General features: G+C 36.5%; 1 protein-coding gene across 1 annotated transcript in view; it reads right to left on the reverse strand.

The window, feature by feature from the left end:
* Positions 1-7,632: 7,632 nt before the first annotated feature.
* ALG13 (ALG13 UDP-N-acetylglucosaminyltransferase subunit) overlaps positions 7,633-17,587 on the reverse strand; it is a 66,644-nt gene continuing 56,689 nt past the window's right edge. Inside the window, 3 exon segments of the mRNA XM_004769084.3 lie at positions 7,633-8,551; positions 12,304-12,487; positions 14,330-14,370. Of these exon segments, the coding sequence (XP_004769141.1) occupies positions 8,286-8,551; positions 12,304-12,487; positions 14,330-14,370 (491 nt within the window). The 3' untranslated portion in view covers positions 7,633-8,285.

Below are 17,587 nucleotides of genomic sequence, written 5' to 3' on the forward strand. Positions count from 1 at the left end.
GAGTTTTTGCAGTTTTATTTAGCCCTGGAACGACCACCAACATAAAGATACAAAAATTTCCACCACACCCAGCTTCCCCCTTCCTCTTTGCAGTCTGAAATCTAGTCGTAAACCTGCTGACAACAGTGAGTGGCAGCCTTACTGAAATAAGTGCATACAAAGCCTCCCAAGGAGGAAACATTAAAGAGCACCATATTTAGTATAAAACCTCTATTGATTTGGCAACAACCATGAATTAACCCTTGAAACATTTGTGTTTAATTGTAAAACACATCCTAAGCGCCAATCGCTTGTCACGAACAAATTCAGAATTGGCTTCCCAAACCTTATTTGAGCCATAAGAAATGACAGTTTATGATGCAGACGTTCTGACAACTAAGCTGCTAGCAGGAAGAAGCCATAATAAAGAAAAGCCCCAGCCTTTGTAGAAAAATGGAGGGCGGTTAGGGTTGGACCCAGGAAGAGCTCTGGTAGCAGAACTAGGAGGTGGCTGTAAAGGGAGGATGGCAGCAGTTAGATGAATGTTCAAGTCATTTTAAAGTCACATGTATTTCCTGTGTATGGTCTAGTTACAATTTAAGGTAAGGTTTTGTCCTTACCTTTTGACCTGGTGGTCACGCCTTGCAGGACTTCTTTTATGACAGATATTCAGTGATCAGTTTAAATAACCAAAGCAATGTAGCCTGTAGTCCAACAAGCAAAGTGATAACTGTACTTAGTATACATGGACAGGAGAAGCAGAAATCTCAAGTACCTAACAGGATCATTAGAACCAATGACACTAAAATGAATGTCCTGTGAGCTCATGAGGAAACCTCTAAACCCAAAGGGGTTAACACATTAGTCTCTGGCTTTCTTAATGTTAAAGGGAATCCAATTTGTTAAATTATTAGCTTTAAAATTTTTAACTGTTGAAAATGCTCCTGTAACAAAGCAAAAGTAAACCCATGTGTTTTCTTATTTCAACTGTAAAGGGGAAGACTTTCTCAAGGACATTTCAGTTAAGTATAAACAAACACATCCTTCTCAAGTGAAAACATTTTGTCTTTTGCTTCTTGTAACACAGGAATGCACACCAGTGGCAGTATTCAAGAAAATACCAATATTTAAACCTTTCACACAATTATGTTTCAAGATTTCTCAAAAACGAGGTTGAAACTGAGGATGAAACAATGAATGCAGTTGGAACTCATATTTGACACAAGACAAAGAATAGTAAAACACACAGGTGGTGTTTAATTCACTTTCTTAACCTAGTTTGACAGCCCTGATCACACATCACCTTACAGAAAATGTTTGCATCAAACTTAAGGTTAAAATTAGATCTCCTGATCTAATTTTTCTCATGAAAAAGGGAAAAATCCAAATGTGTTTGTGTAAATGGCATTTTGGCTTTGCAGACTACAATTTTAAAAGCTAAAACCTCCTTGAGGAACTTTACTTTCATTTGAATACTTTCTGTAAAAAGTGCAAAGTTGATGTCATCTTTCAATGTGTTAAAAATATTGTACAATAAAATAATTTTGTGTATTTTTAGCTTCAGTATGAAGAAAAATAAAGCACTGAGTTTCTTCCCCCTGAAGTGTCTGGCTACTCAGAATCAAGGTGTTTTGTTTCTCCGTTTTCCCATCATTTATAGCTAGCTATTATTAATGAATGTCAATGAACAATGGACTTTACACTAGAATTTAACCACCATACATTTAAGGGAGACCTCTGCAGTCCCACCCCATATATTCTGAAAAGCAGATGACTGAGAATAAACATTAATATCATCCTTTTACCATCAGAGCTGTGACTATCAAATATTTAAAAACTGAATGAGCATTCATAAAGAACTTTGAGATAATGACATAAAGGGACCAAGACAGTTATAAAGCTCGAGTTTACACACTGAGCAACATTACAGGCCTTATCCTGAAAATGTCTTACTCTTTATGGAGTACCCAAAGTGTAACACGTGTTGTGCAAAACAGTTTGAATCTGCGGGCCAGCGAAAAAAGACATAAGCTGAGGTTAAGCTGGTTGTTATTAAACTAGTACAAGTACATTTGGGCAATATTTCCTCACGTATCAGTTGATATTGTAAGTTTTGTTTTTTTGTTTTTTGTAATGGGGCACCTGGGTGGCTCAGTTGGTTAAGCCTCTGACTCTTGATTTAGGCTCAGGTCATGACCTCAGGATTGTGAGCTCAAGCCCTATACAGGCTCCAGACTGGGCATGGAGCCTGCTTAAGATTCTTCCTCTCCCTTTGCCCCACCCCACTCATGCTTGCAAGCGTATTCTCGCTCTCAAAACAAAAACAAAAACAAAAAAACCTTTTTTAATAATAGACTTTTCAGCAATTACCTTGTCCCTAATTAATTCAGGTTCGAAGTTTTATTGTTTTTACTAACACTAACTTTAGGCCACCAGAGAACTGGCTAGCATACCAGAATAGCTTAACTTTCAGCCAAATAACTTGCTTGCAAGTCCTGGCCTAATTATTTAAAGTATGATTGGCTGTGTAACATCTACACATTAGTTAGGTGAGTAAGGACAATTAAATAGGTAGTAACATAGTTGAAAAACTGTCATATGCAATAAACTCCTCCAACTCAATAACAAAAACACAACAAATTTCAACATATCTCAAAAAGGAATAAGTACAACTGGCAAATAAGCACATGACAAACTGCTCAACATCATCTGGGAAATGCAAAGTAAGATGACGAGATAAAACTTGTTACACACCTACCTCAATGGCTAAAATTATAAAGATTGATGCTACCAAATGCTGACAGGGCTGAAAAACAAGTGGAACTCTCATACATTGCTGATGGGAGTGTAAAATGTATACTCAACTTCGGAAAAATGTCCTGCAGTTCCATACAAAACTAAACATACACCTAAACTATAACCCAGCAATTCTATTCCAGAAAGAATGAAAACAAATGTTCAGAGGCTTCTACAAAAATGTTCACATAAGCTTTATTCCTATCTAAAACCTGGGAATAGCTGAGGTGTCCATAGATAGAATGGATTAACAAATGATAGCACATCCATACTATGAAATGCTGCTCAGCAATAAACATGAACTACTGGCACAAACAACATGAATGAATCCCCAATATATGTGCTGAAAGAAGTCTTACACAAGGGAGTGCATCCCCTGATATATATATGTATATTTTGAAAAACTAATTTATGGGGGAAAAATCAGAAGGAACAGTGGTTGCCTATGGGACAGTCTGGGGTGACAGAGATTGACTAAGAAGGAGCATGAGGGAATTTCCTGGGGTGATGTTATCTTGAAAAGGGCTTCAGTTTCACAGATGCAGGATTTATCAAAGTTCACTGCATCAAACATAAGATGTGTGCATTTCATTGCCTGCAAATATTATGTCAAAAGAGAAGAAAGTGAACCTTTAACAAATACTCAATTCTAGTTAACAATATGCATGCTGAAATGTTTAGTAGGAGTTAAGTGTCCTGGAGTCTGCAATTTTTTTGTAATGCATTAAAAAACAAAGATTTATAGATGGATGTGGGAAAAGCCAAGTAGATAAAACATTAATTGCAAAATCTAGATGGTGGATAAACAGATGCTCACTACGCAATTATTTCAACGTCTCTGTATGTTTAAAATTTTTCATAATAAAATGTTGGAAAAAAATAAGCAGTGAGTAAAGGAAAATAACTAAGTTAACCAAAGTCAAATCTATACTGAGCTTCAAAACTAGGAGGGGGAAAACTTCTTAGGTAGTTGAAGCTATTTTGGCAGAGCGAAAGGAATGAAAGAAAATTAAAATTCAACTGCTGAAGCAGGCAAAACAAGTATAAAATTGTGGGGGGGGGCTTGTTTCTGTGGGGAGGGGTGCTTGGTACAGCCACCCATATGGTAGAACTTTTCTATTTTATTGTGGTAAGAACACTTACCATGAGAGTTACCCTCTTAAAAGGCTTTTAAGTGTGCAATACAGAAGTGTTATCTATTAGCCATAATGTTGTAGAGAAGACCTCCAGAACTTCATCTTGCATAAATGAAATTTATCCAGATAAAAGCTCACTTTGATCTGGCTAATGTACCAGTAAGGAAAGAAAACATTAGTTTTTTTAAGTCTAGAACTTTAGTACCCTAGTACTAGGGTAGAATTTTTTTTCTGTAATTCTGCAAATGATCTGAAAAACCTGTATTGTATAGTTTGGAAAAAGCCAAATAAAGGTTTGCCAAAAAAGATCCACTACTTGATTAGGTGAAGGGACTGACTGCCTACAAACACCAATAAACCAATACTATTAACCAGCAATGTTTGCTAAGATAGATCTTAACATTTTTATTCATGAACTAGCCCAAATTTTCACAGGAAATGATGCAGTTTAGCCTCAATACTGCTGAATCACTTCTCTCAGCTCCCTTTCACAAAAAATCTTGCCAGTGGCGAGGACCACCCACCAGAAAACCCCAAAATACAACAGCTGTTCAACAGTAAAGGAATTCCTGATTTCCAAGCTCCCCTCTGGCAGCCATAAGCAGTGAATTCAAGAAGTGTAATTAGGGAAACAGTGAAACAGTAAAACCTGAAATAGTTCACTTACCTCGATTAGTTTCGACTATAAATGTGTATCACGGTTTAACAAAATTTAGTTTTACAGGTAGCTAGTGAATACTCTTGAGAATTACAGACTTTGAAGAATCTGTTGCCAATACTATAGGCTTCTCCCAATCCCCAGATGTACCTTCTTATGTACCTATCTATGGACCTTATGTGATGGCTTCTCTAAAATTGTTTTTCAGCAATTAAGACAAAATTCTTTAAAACCTCAACTCTAATTTTGTAAACATTTATTCTCTATATTGCCAGTTGCCAAGGCAGGTTTTTTTTTTTAAGTATTAGGAAAATCTTCAAACACTAAAGTAGAGGGAATAACATAATGAACCCAAGCTTCAACAAATATTCAACAATTAACACACAGCTCATCTTTTGTCTATAAACCCTGCCTCCCAGATTTTGAGGTGATCCCCAGATTTATCACTCTGAAGTGGTTTTAGTCCCACTGTAGTTACAAAAATTCAGGCCCATCCTTTCCTGAACCTGTTATCACCTCATGCACAGTGACCCCACACACAGCCCTGCAACTGCCTTTGATAACTGAAACATTACACAAGTGTTCTAATCAAGCTGCTCCAATTGAAACTTAACATTCTAGGTGACATGAGGGAAACAAGAGGTTGTCTTTTGTTGTAGTAATTCTCCTAAATTTAGTTTTTATGACAAATGGAAATAAAAATGGCTTCAAAGGTTTCATGCAAAGTGAACATTTGTCCCAGATTTAGAAAAAGTCTGTATTAAGTTGATGTATAGCCCTCCCTCAATGGGATATATATTTCATTATTCATAGAGATTTATGTCTAAATTAAGTTCTGAAAGTCTGGTGTTCACCTAAGAAATGATTTGTTCCTATTTTTATTTTGAAAGCAAATTAAAAGGTTATACCTTGATTATAGGTTCCAAAGGAAATTAAAGATGTTTGAAAAATTCCTAAGTCTTGAATTTCAATAGTAAAGCAGATCTAATATTTTCATTTGTTCTTAAACCAAGGCAGAAAACTGCAATTAATTTTGAAAATAAGTGTACACAGCATAAAAAAGAATTCTAATTATTTTCCTTACTATGGAAATGATCCATCTTTCTACCTTTGCTTTGGTGTAATCAGATCTGTCTCAGGAAGAGAGTAGAAGTAAAGAGTCAAGAAGGAACCATAGTTCCTTTGCAGAAGAAAGACAGGAAGTTTTTTTGTAACATTAAAGGCCCTAAAGAGGTAATATGTTGGGGAAAAAAAGGTTGATTAAACACATTAAGTCTTAGGACTTTGTAATTACCAGAAAAACCACTTCCTTTTTACCTAGAAACTACTTTCAAGAACAGCAGTACAGGTTACCCTCACCCTCTCAAACCCCAAAACAACAGGAGGGTCAGGGTACATGCCTGATTATTTCTTTGAGAAGAATGATTATAATACATCAACAAGCAGACTATACTTGTACGATTTTAACAGACCATAATACCAATTTCCACACTGGTGACAGTTAACAATTAGGTTGATCTAGTTATAAACTACTGATCTCTGGTTTTCTGGTTTTAAATCACTTAAATCTCTGGTTTTAAATCACTTAAATTAGTAATGGAAATCAAAGGAAAGCAGCAACCCAAAAGTTTAAAATAAAAACAAATCAACTGGAAGCCCAAGGCAAACATGCTTGTCTCAAAACCACACAATTTCCAGAACCACATTCTCAAGATAGACTATAACCTTCTAAAACAATCCTTACGAGCTAATTAGTAAACCTTTGAGAGTTTAAGATACAGGAAAATCACTTGCTGTGAGTTACATATATTCCAGAAATGTCAGCATATTTGAAAAATTCTGGACAGGTTGCTCCATGTTTTAAGCTTGACCAAAATAAACCTTTACATAAAACATCAAACAATTTGTAGGCTGCACACACTGAGGATCCAGGAGGTCAGGAGAAAAGAAGCTAAAACAGTAATACAGAGAGTCAGGTTGTTACAAAGATCAGCACACTGTTGTCCTATCTTTCTTTCCTAAAGTCTGATGTCAATTTGTACAGTAAGGACTTCTCAAGATAAAGGATTTAAAAACAAAACACAACCAGTTCCCTAACTATTAAGAAAGAGGAGTCTTAACTAGTACATGGATTTAGAATTCATTAGTATCAATTATCTTGAGAACAGTACATTTAAGATAGGATATCTTTTTTTTTTTTTTGACAGAGAGAAATCACAAGTAGGCAGAGAGGCAGGCAGAGAGAGAGAGAGAGAGGAGGAAGCAGGCTCCCTGCTGAGCAGAGAGCCCGATGCGGGACTCGATCCCAGGACCCTGAGATCACGACCTGAGCCGAAGGCAGCAGCTTAACCACTGAGCCACCCAGGCACCCGATAGGATATCTTTTTTAAAATGGATTCTCCTCTAGTACTTTAGGCTGCTAAGGCACCTGGAGCCTGGAGGTTCTCAATGGTTCTTTTTGCCAGGGTATAGCTGAAGGTGGGAAAAATGGACTAATTCAAAAACATAAATCACCTTTAAAGATGGCAATATAAATAAGTTTTGTGGCAACCAAAGAATACTTTTTCAATAGCTGTTTGTCAGGTGAGATACAGCAAAGCATTCATTATGAATAACCCCTTACAGGAGAACTGATAAATACAAAGAATCTTGTGGTCTTTGGGTAGATAAAAGGGAAAAGATGAAATAGGTCTCACAGAAAGTCAGAGAAAAGGCAAGGCAGGCCTACAGAGATGTAAGGTAAGTCTAAAAATAAAAACTAAAAGACACAACTATTGAAAGTATAGGACAATGAGAAAGTAAGTCTAGATTAAAGTTCCATAAGGGAGTTAAGATTAAAAGAACCCCCACAAACTAAAAAGGGACATATTCAAGGGAAAAGAACTAGAGCTGGTACTATGCATAACAACATCTTGAGACTGAATAATGTTTCAATGGGGACCCACCAGTTCATGTCATAAAATCACATTTTTTTTTGCCACCAAAATAGCATGAGAAAACATCAGAACAATCAAGTATCTGGTACTCTTTGTTGCCATGAAAAAGAAAAGAAAACCCCACTCATTTTAGCAATTTTAAATGCTTATTTTTATTTACTGCTAACTGTGCAAAGGACACCAATTCAATACTGTGCAGTAAAAGTTACATAAATCCAATATCAAAGAGCATATGGAATAAATCTAAAGCAGAGCACCATGTGCCTTCAAAACTGATTAATATCACAGAACATAACTGAGTTCAGACAATTCTTAAGAAACCCGAAAAACTCTCTCATTTAATATTTAGTTATCCAGAAGCAAATGTTCATATTTTTATTTTCTAGAAAAAAGTCAAGTTATTCCAATTTTGCATGGTTTAATATGATGTGTGACATTTGAACCAAGGAAATAGTTTGTAGGATTTATTCCTTTTATCAACTGGAACCATCAGCTAATACAAAGTTGACAAGCTGGCTGACAGGAAAAGAGCTGATGAAATATGTTCAATATGGGGCTAGCCTGTACATCCATCTCAATTTCTTTATCCACAACCCAAAGTAATATTCCTTTATTTAAAGTAGTATTTTAAATCAAAAGATAAAATAATCTTAAAGACAGATAAGATACAACAGTAATCACCCTAACCACCTAAATCACTTAAACACTAACATAAAACACTTTTTAAAAACCAAAACAGCAAAAAATGGCAGTGCAAGAGTAACTTCATACTGCTCAGGCTTACATATTCTGAGGTAGGTAATGAGAGGCTGAGGGAGGTGAAGCAATATAGCCAACTGGCCCAGGATTCATAGCACCATGAATTTGAGAAGAACCACCATATGCTGCACCAACTGGATGCCAAGGGGCAACATAGGGATAATCTGGCACAACAGGAAGACAGGAATCAAAACCTGGCAAAGGTGGTGGCCCATAGGGATCTGACATCATTGGATAATAGACGGCTCCGTGAGGGACAGATGCAGGGTCAGCATTTGGAAAAGTACCTGAAACAAAGAATGCATAATATAGTACACTTTACATACAAAGATTTACTAAAACATAACATAAATGGATGTTCAGGTAAAAGTGAAACTTAGCACTAACTATAGGAAAGATCTGCAGCAAATGTGGCAAGAAAACTTTTTTAAAAAATTAATTAATTAATTAGAGAGGGAAAAGAGGTGGGGAAGGAGCAGAGACAGAGGGGAAGAACCTCAAGCAGGCTCCATGCCTAGCAAGGAGCCCAACGCAGGGCTCGATCTCTTTGACCCTGAGATCATGACCTGAGCAGAAATCAAGAGCTGGAAGCTTAGCCGGCTGAGCCATCCAGGCATCCCAGAGCACCTTTGATATGAACATTAATGACTAAAGCAGGCTGCTAGAAGATTATATGAAAATTTTCTAATTATAAAAATTTAAATATATGTGTGCGTATAATGGGTCAAATGTAGTCTACCTAGAGATAGCTATCTTTCTGGTATGATTTAGGTACCTACAGACTAAATACATACAAAAACATTCTCTAGAGTCCTTCTAGTCACTTAAGTTCTCATAAGGGTAATTCCCAATTAAGTCATCCAATAGTTTCTCCACTGTGACACATATTTTCCAAATAACCATTATGTATTACTTTAGCAATTAAAAACTCTGGTGTGTATACAATCTGGTCTATACTTGAAGGTTCTGAAGAGCATCCTAAAGACCAAACATTTAATGCTGAATGTCATTAAGATCCTGGCATTGCTTTAATTTTACACCACTTTTGCTACCATGAGTCAGTTTTAGTGAAAACAGATGTAGTTCGGTCCTTGCTATAGTGACTATGTAAATAATAAAAAGGAGTCCTTCATTACCTGGGATTATGTAGATGAGCAAACTCTGTGGAATGAAGACTGCCACTGTCTCATGGTTTACAATTAAAAATAGTTCTATGGGGCGGCTGGGTGGCTCAGAGGGTTAAGCCTCTGCCTTCAGCTCAGGTCATGATCTCAGGGTCCTGGGATCGAGCCCCGCATCGGGCTCTCTGCTCAGCAGGGAGCCTGCTCCCTGCCCTCTCTCTGCCTGTCTCTCTGCCTACCTGTGATCTCTCTGTCAAATAAATAAATATTTTTTTTAAAACTCCCATATTACTTTAAAAAAATAATTCTATAAAAGGTACATGGTACAAAAATGCAATGAAGGTTGACACTTTAATTTTTATTACAATGGGCCATGAACACTAGGTGAACAGTAGGGCTAAGATCTGTAGTACTAATATTTCCAAACCATTAATAGGCTTTAAAGAAAGGGAGAAACAGAAGAAGGTTCACATTTTTCACATGCACCAGGCACAGTATACTTCTACATACGTATAATTTATCTCATTTAGTTCTTATAGCAACCCTGGCAAGTCAGATATTTCCCATTTTATAGGAAATCAGGCTTAGGGAGGTAAAGTAAATAGCCGAGATCATAAGCATTAAGCAGCAGTACTGGAATGTGAGCCAGATGTGGTTTGATTAGTCTAAATAATTTTTTTCTACCTCCTGCCGATTCCTTCCAAGAAGGGCAGTCAAGATCCCATTCTAAACCCTTTAAAAATGCCTCTATCTATACTATATTGTTAAACTCATACAGCAACCACCTTTATGGTCTGGCACAGTGGGTCTCAAACTTTTTGGTTTCAAGATCTCTTTACACTCTTAAAAATTAAGGATCTCAAACAACTTTTGTTTATGTGAGTTATTTCAATACTTACTGTATTAGGAAATAAACTGAGAAAGTTAAATTTATTAATTCCTATAAAAATAAGTTTATATTCCAAAACAAAAATATTGTGAGATAAGTGTCATTGTTTTATATTTGTGCAAATCTTGAATGTATGGCTTAATAGAAGACAATTGGATTCTCACATCTGCTTCTGTACTTAACCAATAGTGATATGTTGTTTTGAAGTATATGATGAAAATATGGCCTCATACAGATATGCAGCTGGAAGACAGAAATCTTTTAATAATCAGTCTTTTCAGATAATTAGATATTCTTGGATGCTACACCAAAACTAGGTAAGTGGTAGTTGCCAAAGGTAAGTAGCAATTTGGACTTTTCATACTCTCTCAACATTGAAATCCACAGTTTACCTTATGCTTTGAATTTATCTTTTACAAAATTATACATAGGTAACACCATGCATTGGTAATTGGAAAAGTATTAGTTTACTGAGTTACACAGATCTCCCAAATATTAACACATTTTATTATACAATGTGAAAAACCACATTCAGTAAAAGCCCCATCTTTTTTTTAAGCCTTTTTAAAGTGATCTCTCCACCCAACACGGGGCTTGAACTCACAAGCCTGAGATTAAGAGTTGCATGCTCTACTGACTGAGTTATCCAAGAGCCCCAATAGCTCCATCTATATCATTAGAAAAGTACTGAGAAACTGTCAAGTTCATAGCAGCAGATATAAGTTTTCCAAAATTCTAATTTTTATTTGAAAGCTGAGATTTTTATCTTTGTTTTTTCCAAGATTTACTTATTTGAGAGAGAGAGAGAGAGAGAGACAGACTGTGGACAAGCGTGCATTGATGGAGGGGTAGAGGGAGAGGGGGAAAAAAGCAGACTCCCCACTGAGCATGTAGCCCAACATCCTGACCTAAGCTGAAATCAAGAGCCAAATGCTCAACTGACAGAGCCACCCAGACTCCCCAAGGAATTTTTATGTTTGACAACAAATACTATTGGTTGATTTTTTCTTGAAGTGACAGGCTCATGTTATTTGAGAAAATGCCTGCCAGATCCACCAGTCTAAATAACCATAGTTTGTCTATCATTCAAGTAAAAATAGTTCAGCTCATTAGTCAACCTCACAAATTCTTTTACGTTAATCATATTTCAGTATGTATGATACTTTAGGAATAGTCCCCATTTTGTCACACAGAATATTACATACAATTATTCAAAGATAAGTATTTAGTAAAAATAAGAACTTTTTTAAAAAAGATTTTATTTATTTTATTTGACAGACAGAGATTACAAGTAGGCAGAGAGGCAGGCAGAGAGAGAGAGGAGGAAGCAGGCTCCCTGCTGAGCAGAGAGCCCGATGAGGGACTTGATCCCAGGACCCGGAGATCATGACCTGAGCCGAAGACAGTGGCTTAACCCACTGAGCCACCCAGGCGCCCCAAGAACGTTTTTGATTAAAACCAAAAGTTACTGATATCTTCATATCATGACTATATATGGTAGTGAAGGCACTGTTTAGTGATCCTCCCTTGATTTGTGCTTGGGTGGCAGCAGTTTTACTACTAATGATTTTTGAATCCCCAATGCAAAATGTGACAGTGAAGAGACAAATAAAATCTCTAAGATATGTGTAATATATGATGAATACTTTTGGCTTCATGGATCCCATAAAAAGGTCTCAAGAACTTCAAGGGTCCATACCATGCTTTAAAAAAACATGAGCCTAGTGGAGCCTGAGTGGCGCCTGAGTGGCTCAGTCAGTTTAAGTGTCCGACTCTTGAATTCGGCTCACGTCATCATCTCAGGGTCGTGATATTGAGCCCTGCATCAGGGTCTGCACTAAGCGCAGAGCCTGTTTAGGATTCTCTACCTCCCTCTGTCCCTCCATCCCTGCTCATACTCACTCTCTAAGACAAACAAGAAAACATGGGTCTAGAAAATGGACCAAATGAGATATCTGAAGGTTATTATTAAATTACACATAATAAAGTCCAATTGTCCTTCTTGCAGGCACTCTCATTACATACTCACCATTTGTTGTTGCTTCCACCTGTGTGCCTTCTTGTCTCCCCACCTCACCATACAACTGAGGAACTGTCTGCTCTACCAGAGGAGATGGCTCAGAATAGACTGGATAATTCTCTACATGAAGATGTTGCTGCTGCTGCATCTGTGGCACATAGACCATGGAGTGCCAGTAGTTGTGGTGATAGCACTTGGGTGAGAAAGAAAGAAACACTTTACTATCTCTTTTCTTAAAGTAGTACAGAGTTCCTCACTTTAAAAAAAAAAAAAAGTTGGGCTATAATTTTCAGGTAGCGTAGCATTTTTGACCTAAAAGAACATTTGGAAAATCTTCTCTACTACAACTTTAAGACCATTTGCAGCATCTGTATCTCCTATTTGAATACATATATTCTTTTAAGAAGGCATCCTAAGTAAATTACAGATATACAAAATGATCTGTATACCAAGATGTCTTTTCTAGCATTATTTTAAAAAACAAAATAGAGTGGAATATGTTACAGGGATGAAAGGTACAGCATAAGACATATATAACCCATGGTACTGTAATAGCATTGTATGGTGACAGATGCCTACATATGTGATAAGCACAGCATAGCTTACAGACTTATTAAATCACTACACTGTACACCTGAAACTAATGTAACATTGTATGTTAACTAAAAAAATAAGAGTCAACCACCCAAATATTCAACAGTAGGGAACTGGATGAATTATGACATACCCGTGATGGGATACAATACAGGAAATTAAAGAAATTATGTTGTTAAATATTTAAGGAAAAAATGTTCATATTGTTAACTTAAAAAAATTACAGAGCCTATCAAATATTTTGTAAAAGAGATAAATAAGCTATAAGGAAATATCAGTGTATAGTGGTTGTACATATGATTTCGATTTTCTTTATACTTTAGTTCACAAGTACTATAATGAATGCTATTACTTTTAATATAAAATGCCTTATACATCTAATATGACTTACAATGTTTCCACATGTAATTGTAATAAACTAACATAACTGAAGGTGCAAGTAGTTTATATTTTCAATTCTTGAAACTGCATTTGGGAAATAGTCTCAAAGAACAAAAGACCTATTCACTATTCTTAATTTATAAATGTGTGCCAGCTGGAGAAGATAGTTTTCTGGAAATGAAATGCCCAACATTTTAGTGAAGTAACTGTCTGGGAATACGAACTAATCTAAGCATTATCCAGGAGTCTGTCTAGTTTACTAATATCTGCCAAATCTTAAAATCCATCATTGCATTTTAGGAAATATGCCATCTTGTTATATCAGAAGTCAGGTGTATTTCGGGGGGAAATGACGTCTGTAAGAGTAAAATAAAAGAGCTCTTACCTGAAATCAGAGACACTTTTCAGGGTATTAAGATATTTGTCAGTACCCCACCCTTCTACATTTCAGGGGAGTGGTGAAAATCAATGTTTGGTAAATATCTATGAACACATAACTGCTTTAAAAATAATAGAGCCCTTTAAGTATCTTTGAATCAGTCCAATTACTTTTCATATAACATGTAGAAACAACCATAAAAATGTTTCAGGCAAGACAAATGATCCATTCATTACTGAAACAGAAAAACACAGTGAAGGGTTGGCATATATATGATGCTAAATATGGAGGTCAATAAATGCTTAAGTTGTGTTGCTTAGAGCCCCCACTTGCCATAATTTAACAATTATTTTATAAGAGGAAAAGAAGCACTGGGAGGGTCAAGTACAAAACTGATTTATATCATCTTCAGAATTCTTATAAAGACAACTTTTAGGGGCGCCTGGGTGGCTCAGTGGGTTAAGCCTCTGCCTTCAGCTCAGGTCATGATCCCAGGGTCCTGGGATCGAGCCCCACATTGGGCTCTCTGCTAGGTGGGGAGCCTGCTTCCTCCTCTCTCTCTGCCTGTCTCTCTGCCTACTTGTGACCTATCTGTCAAATAAATAAAATCTTAAAAAAAATAGACAAACCAGCTTACATTTTTAATCTAGAGTTTGTCAAAGCAGTTTTATCATGACTTACCTGCAATCCCAGATTGAAATAGTACTGCAAAACTTTTGTATCTAAAATTAAAAATCTTAATTTTAAAAACTAGAAGACATAAGCAATTAGAACTACCACTTAAGAGCCTTTTTGAGTAATAGTTATAAATGTAGTCTTCCTGCATCAATATCACCCTCAATTCTACCTTATAGTAAATGACCACTTACCTGCCACTACAGGTAAGATCATTTTCTGATGCAAGGTTTAATTACCAAATACATATTTCATTTCTAGTCTTAATATTGGGCAGAAATACTACTCTGCTAATATTTAGAAAGAATCCAGTAAAGCCATTTTCTTGCTCCTCTCAAGAGTAAAATCAAGACTTTATTCTTGAGACAAGCAATTTAGTACATAACCAATCATAATGGTCTTCTGTTAATGGAGCTACTACACAGTACAAACTCATGCTCTACTAATGCCATGATTAATGTTGCCTAATAATATAACTCGCACTGTATGAAACAAGTCACCTCGCTTTTACTTAACATGACTAACATACCATACCACTAGAACTCCAAAAAGAGGAGGCAGTTAAGAAAGGTAACTCAAAATAGTTTATATCCTAAGGTGATAAAAACTTCTCCATAGAACTTAACTATTTCACAATAAAAACTAGATGTATGGGAGAAGAGGGAATAATTGTAGCATTCTAATTGTATCTCTAAATGTGTTTTTATTGATTGGCTGGGATCTATACATTCTTCTAAGTAACTTGAGTCCCACTAACAAACTTCAAGTAAACCTCTCTTTCTTAAATTGGAGACCTCTGATATGTAGAAACAGATTTACTACTATTTTAAAACAATCAACTTTTATATTTTGAACCATTATGTGGGAGTATAAAGACTCCACAGTAAATAGGAGTATAGGGGTATAAAGGCTAAACTAAAGAATATCAAAAGATAATAGCAGGAAGCAAATTCACAAATGGCACAGTATTCCATTCCTTGGTGTGTGTATGTATGTTCACACAGAATTTGTACACAAATGGCCATAGCAGTGTTATTCATAGCAGCAAAAAGGAGAAAACATCCCACATGTGCATCAACTAATAGATAATAAAATGTGACATACCTATACAATGGAATATTATTCAGCTATAAGAAAGAAGTACGGATACATGCTATAACATGGATGAACCTTGAAAATATCATGCCAAGTGAAAGAAGCCAGTCACAAAAGACCACATATTGCATGATTCATACATGTCAAATGTCCAGAATAGCTAAATCTTTAGACACACAAAGCAGAAGAGTGGTAGCCCAGGGGAATGAGAAATGACTGCTAATGGGTACAGGGTTTCTTTCTGGGGTGATGAAAATGTTCTAGGAATAGTGGTGATGATTGCACATATTTGTGGATATACGAAAAACCACTGAATTGTATACTTCAAATGGGTGGCTTTTATAGTATGTGAATTAGATCTCAAGCTGTTTTTAAAAAGGAGCACAGAAAGGGACTACAAAAACTCAAAAACATCACTTTGAAATATAATGGAGGGTATCATGAAAATAACCAGATTTTAACAGAAAGATGGGAGACTGGAGGGGGAAGAATTTGAGTAGATCACATGTCAGAAAATGTTTAGAAGTAAAATAATCAGGTGCAGAATTCTTACAAAACTAGAAAGAGATAAGGGGCACCTGGGTGGCTCAGTCAGTTAAACATCTACCTTCGACTCAGGTCATGATTGCAGGGTCCTTGGATCAAGCCCTGCACTGCGCTCCCTGCTCATCAGGGAGTCTACTTCTCCCTCTGTCCTCCCTGTGCTTGTACTCTCTCTTTCTCAAATAAATAAAATCTTTTTTAAAAAGCAGAAAAAGATTTAACTTTGGAAAAATGACCAGCAGTTCCTTGTACAGCTAAACACACACCTTTCTATGACCCATAAATTCCACTCCTAAGTACTGCCCAAAGATAATGAAAACATAGGTTCATAAAGACTTTTTCTAAGAATATTCACAGCCTTATTCACAAAAGCCCCAAAATGTAAATACCCCAGATATCTATCAACAAAAGAATGAACAGGAATTTTTAAAGATTTTTTTTAATTTGGGGAGTGCATGGGTGGCTGAGTCAGTAAGTGTCTGCCTTCGGATCAGGTCATGACCCCAGGGTCCTGGGATCGAGCCCTGCCTCAGGTTCCCTGCTCAGCAGAAAGACTGCTTCTCCCTCTCCCACTCCCCCAACTTGTGTTCCCTCTATCTCTGTGTCTATCAAATAAATAAATAAAAATAAAATCTTTTTAAGTTTTTTTTTTTTTTAATTTGAGAGGGCAATAGAGAGCATGAGCTGGGGGAGAGACAGAGGCAGGCTCCCCACTGAGCAAGGAGCCCAACATAGAGCAGGACCCTGGGATCATGACCTGAGCCAAAGGCAGACGCTTAATGGACTGAGCCACTCAGGTGCCCCTAAATGGGAATTTTTATACAATGAAATACTGAGCAATAACAGCTAATGACTACTGATACATGCAATGATATGGAAGAATACCAAAAATATGAGGCTGAGTTTAAAAAGCCTACCATAGCAAGTATATACTGTATATTTATATGAAATTTAAAAACAAGTGAAACTGACAAAAAAAATCAAACAGTGAATACCTCTTGAGGGTAAGTAGAGGCGGGGGTAGAAAAAGACTGGGAAGGGGCATGAGTTAACAGTGAGATAATGGTATTATTTTATATTTTGATGGGGATTTGGGTTACGCAAAGGTGCATCTACCCATTTCTCAAAACGCAGCAAGTATACATTTAAGATTTGTACATTATAGCTTTACATCAAAAGAAAAAAATAAACTCCAAACTCTAGTTAATGATATGTATTCTGAAGGGTTTTTAAAAATTATTTTTCTATTAACATATAATGTATTATTTGCCCCAGGCGTACAGGTCTGTGCATCATCAGGCTTACACATTTCATAGCACTCACTGGTGAACAAACAGCACATACCCTCCCCAAAGTCCATAACCCAGTCAACCTATCCCTAACCCCCACCTCCCAACAACCCTGTTTGTTCGTGAGATTGTCTCTTATGGTTTGTCTCCCTCCCAACCCCATCTCATTTCATTTTTTCCCTCCTTAACCCCCATGACTCCCCCACCCTGCCTCTCAAATTCCTCATATTGGAAAGGTCATATGGTATATGCTGAAGTTTTTATGGTGAAGAATGCTGATGTCTGCAATTTACTTTGGAATGCACCAAAATTGAAATGGATGACTTGATGGACAAGG

This window comes from Mustela putorius, unplaced genomic scaffold, assembly GCF_011764305.1.
Source record: "Mustela putorius furo isolate JIRA1106 unplaced genomic scaffold, ASM1176430v1.1 tig00003901_pilon_pilon_pilon, whole genome shotgun sequence".
NCBI classification, from domain to species: Eukaryota; Metazoa; Chordata; class Mammalia; order Carnivora; family Mustelidae; genus Mustela; species Mustela putorius.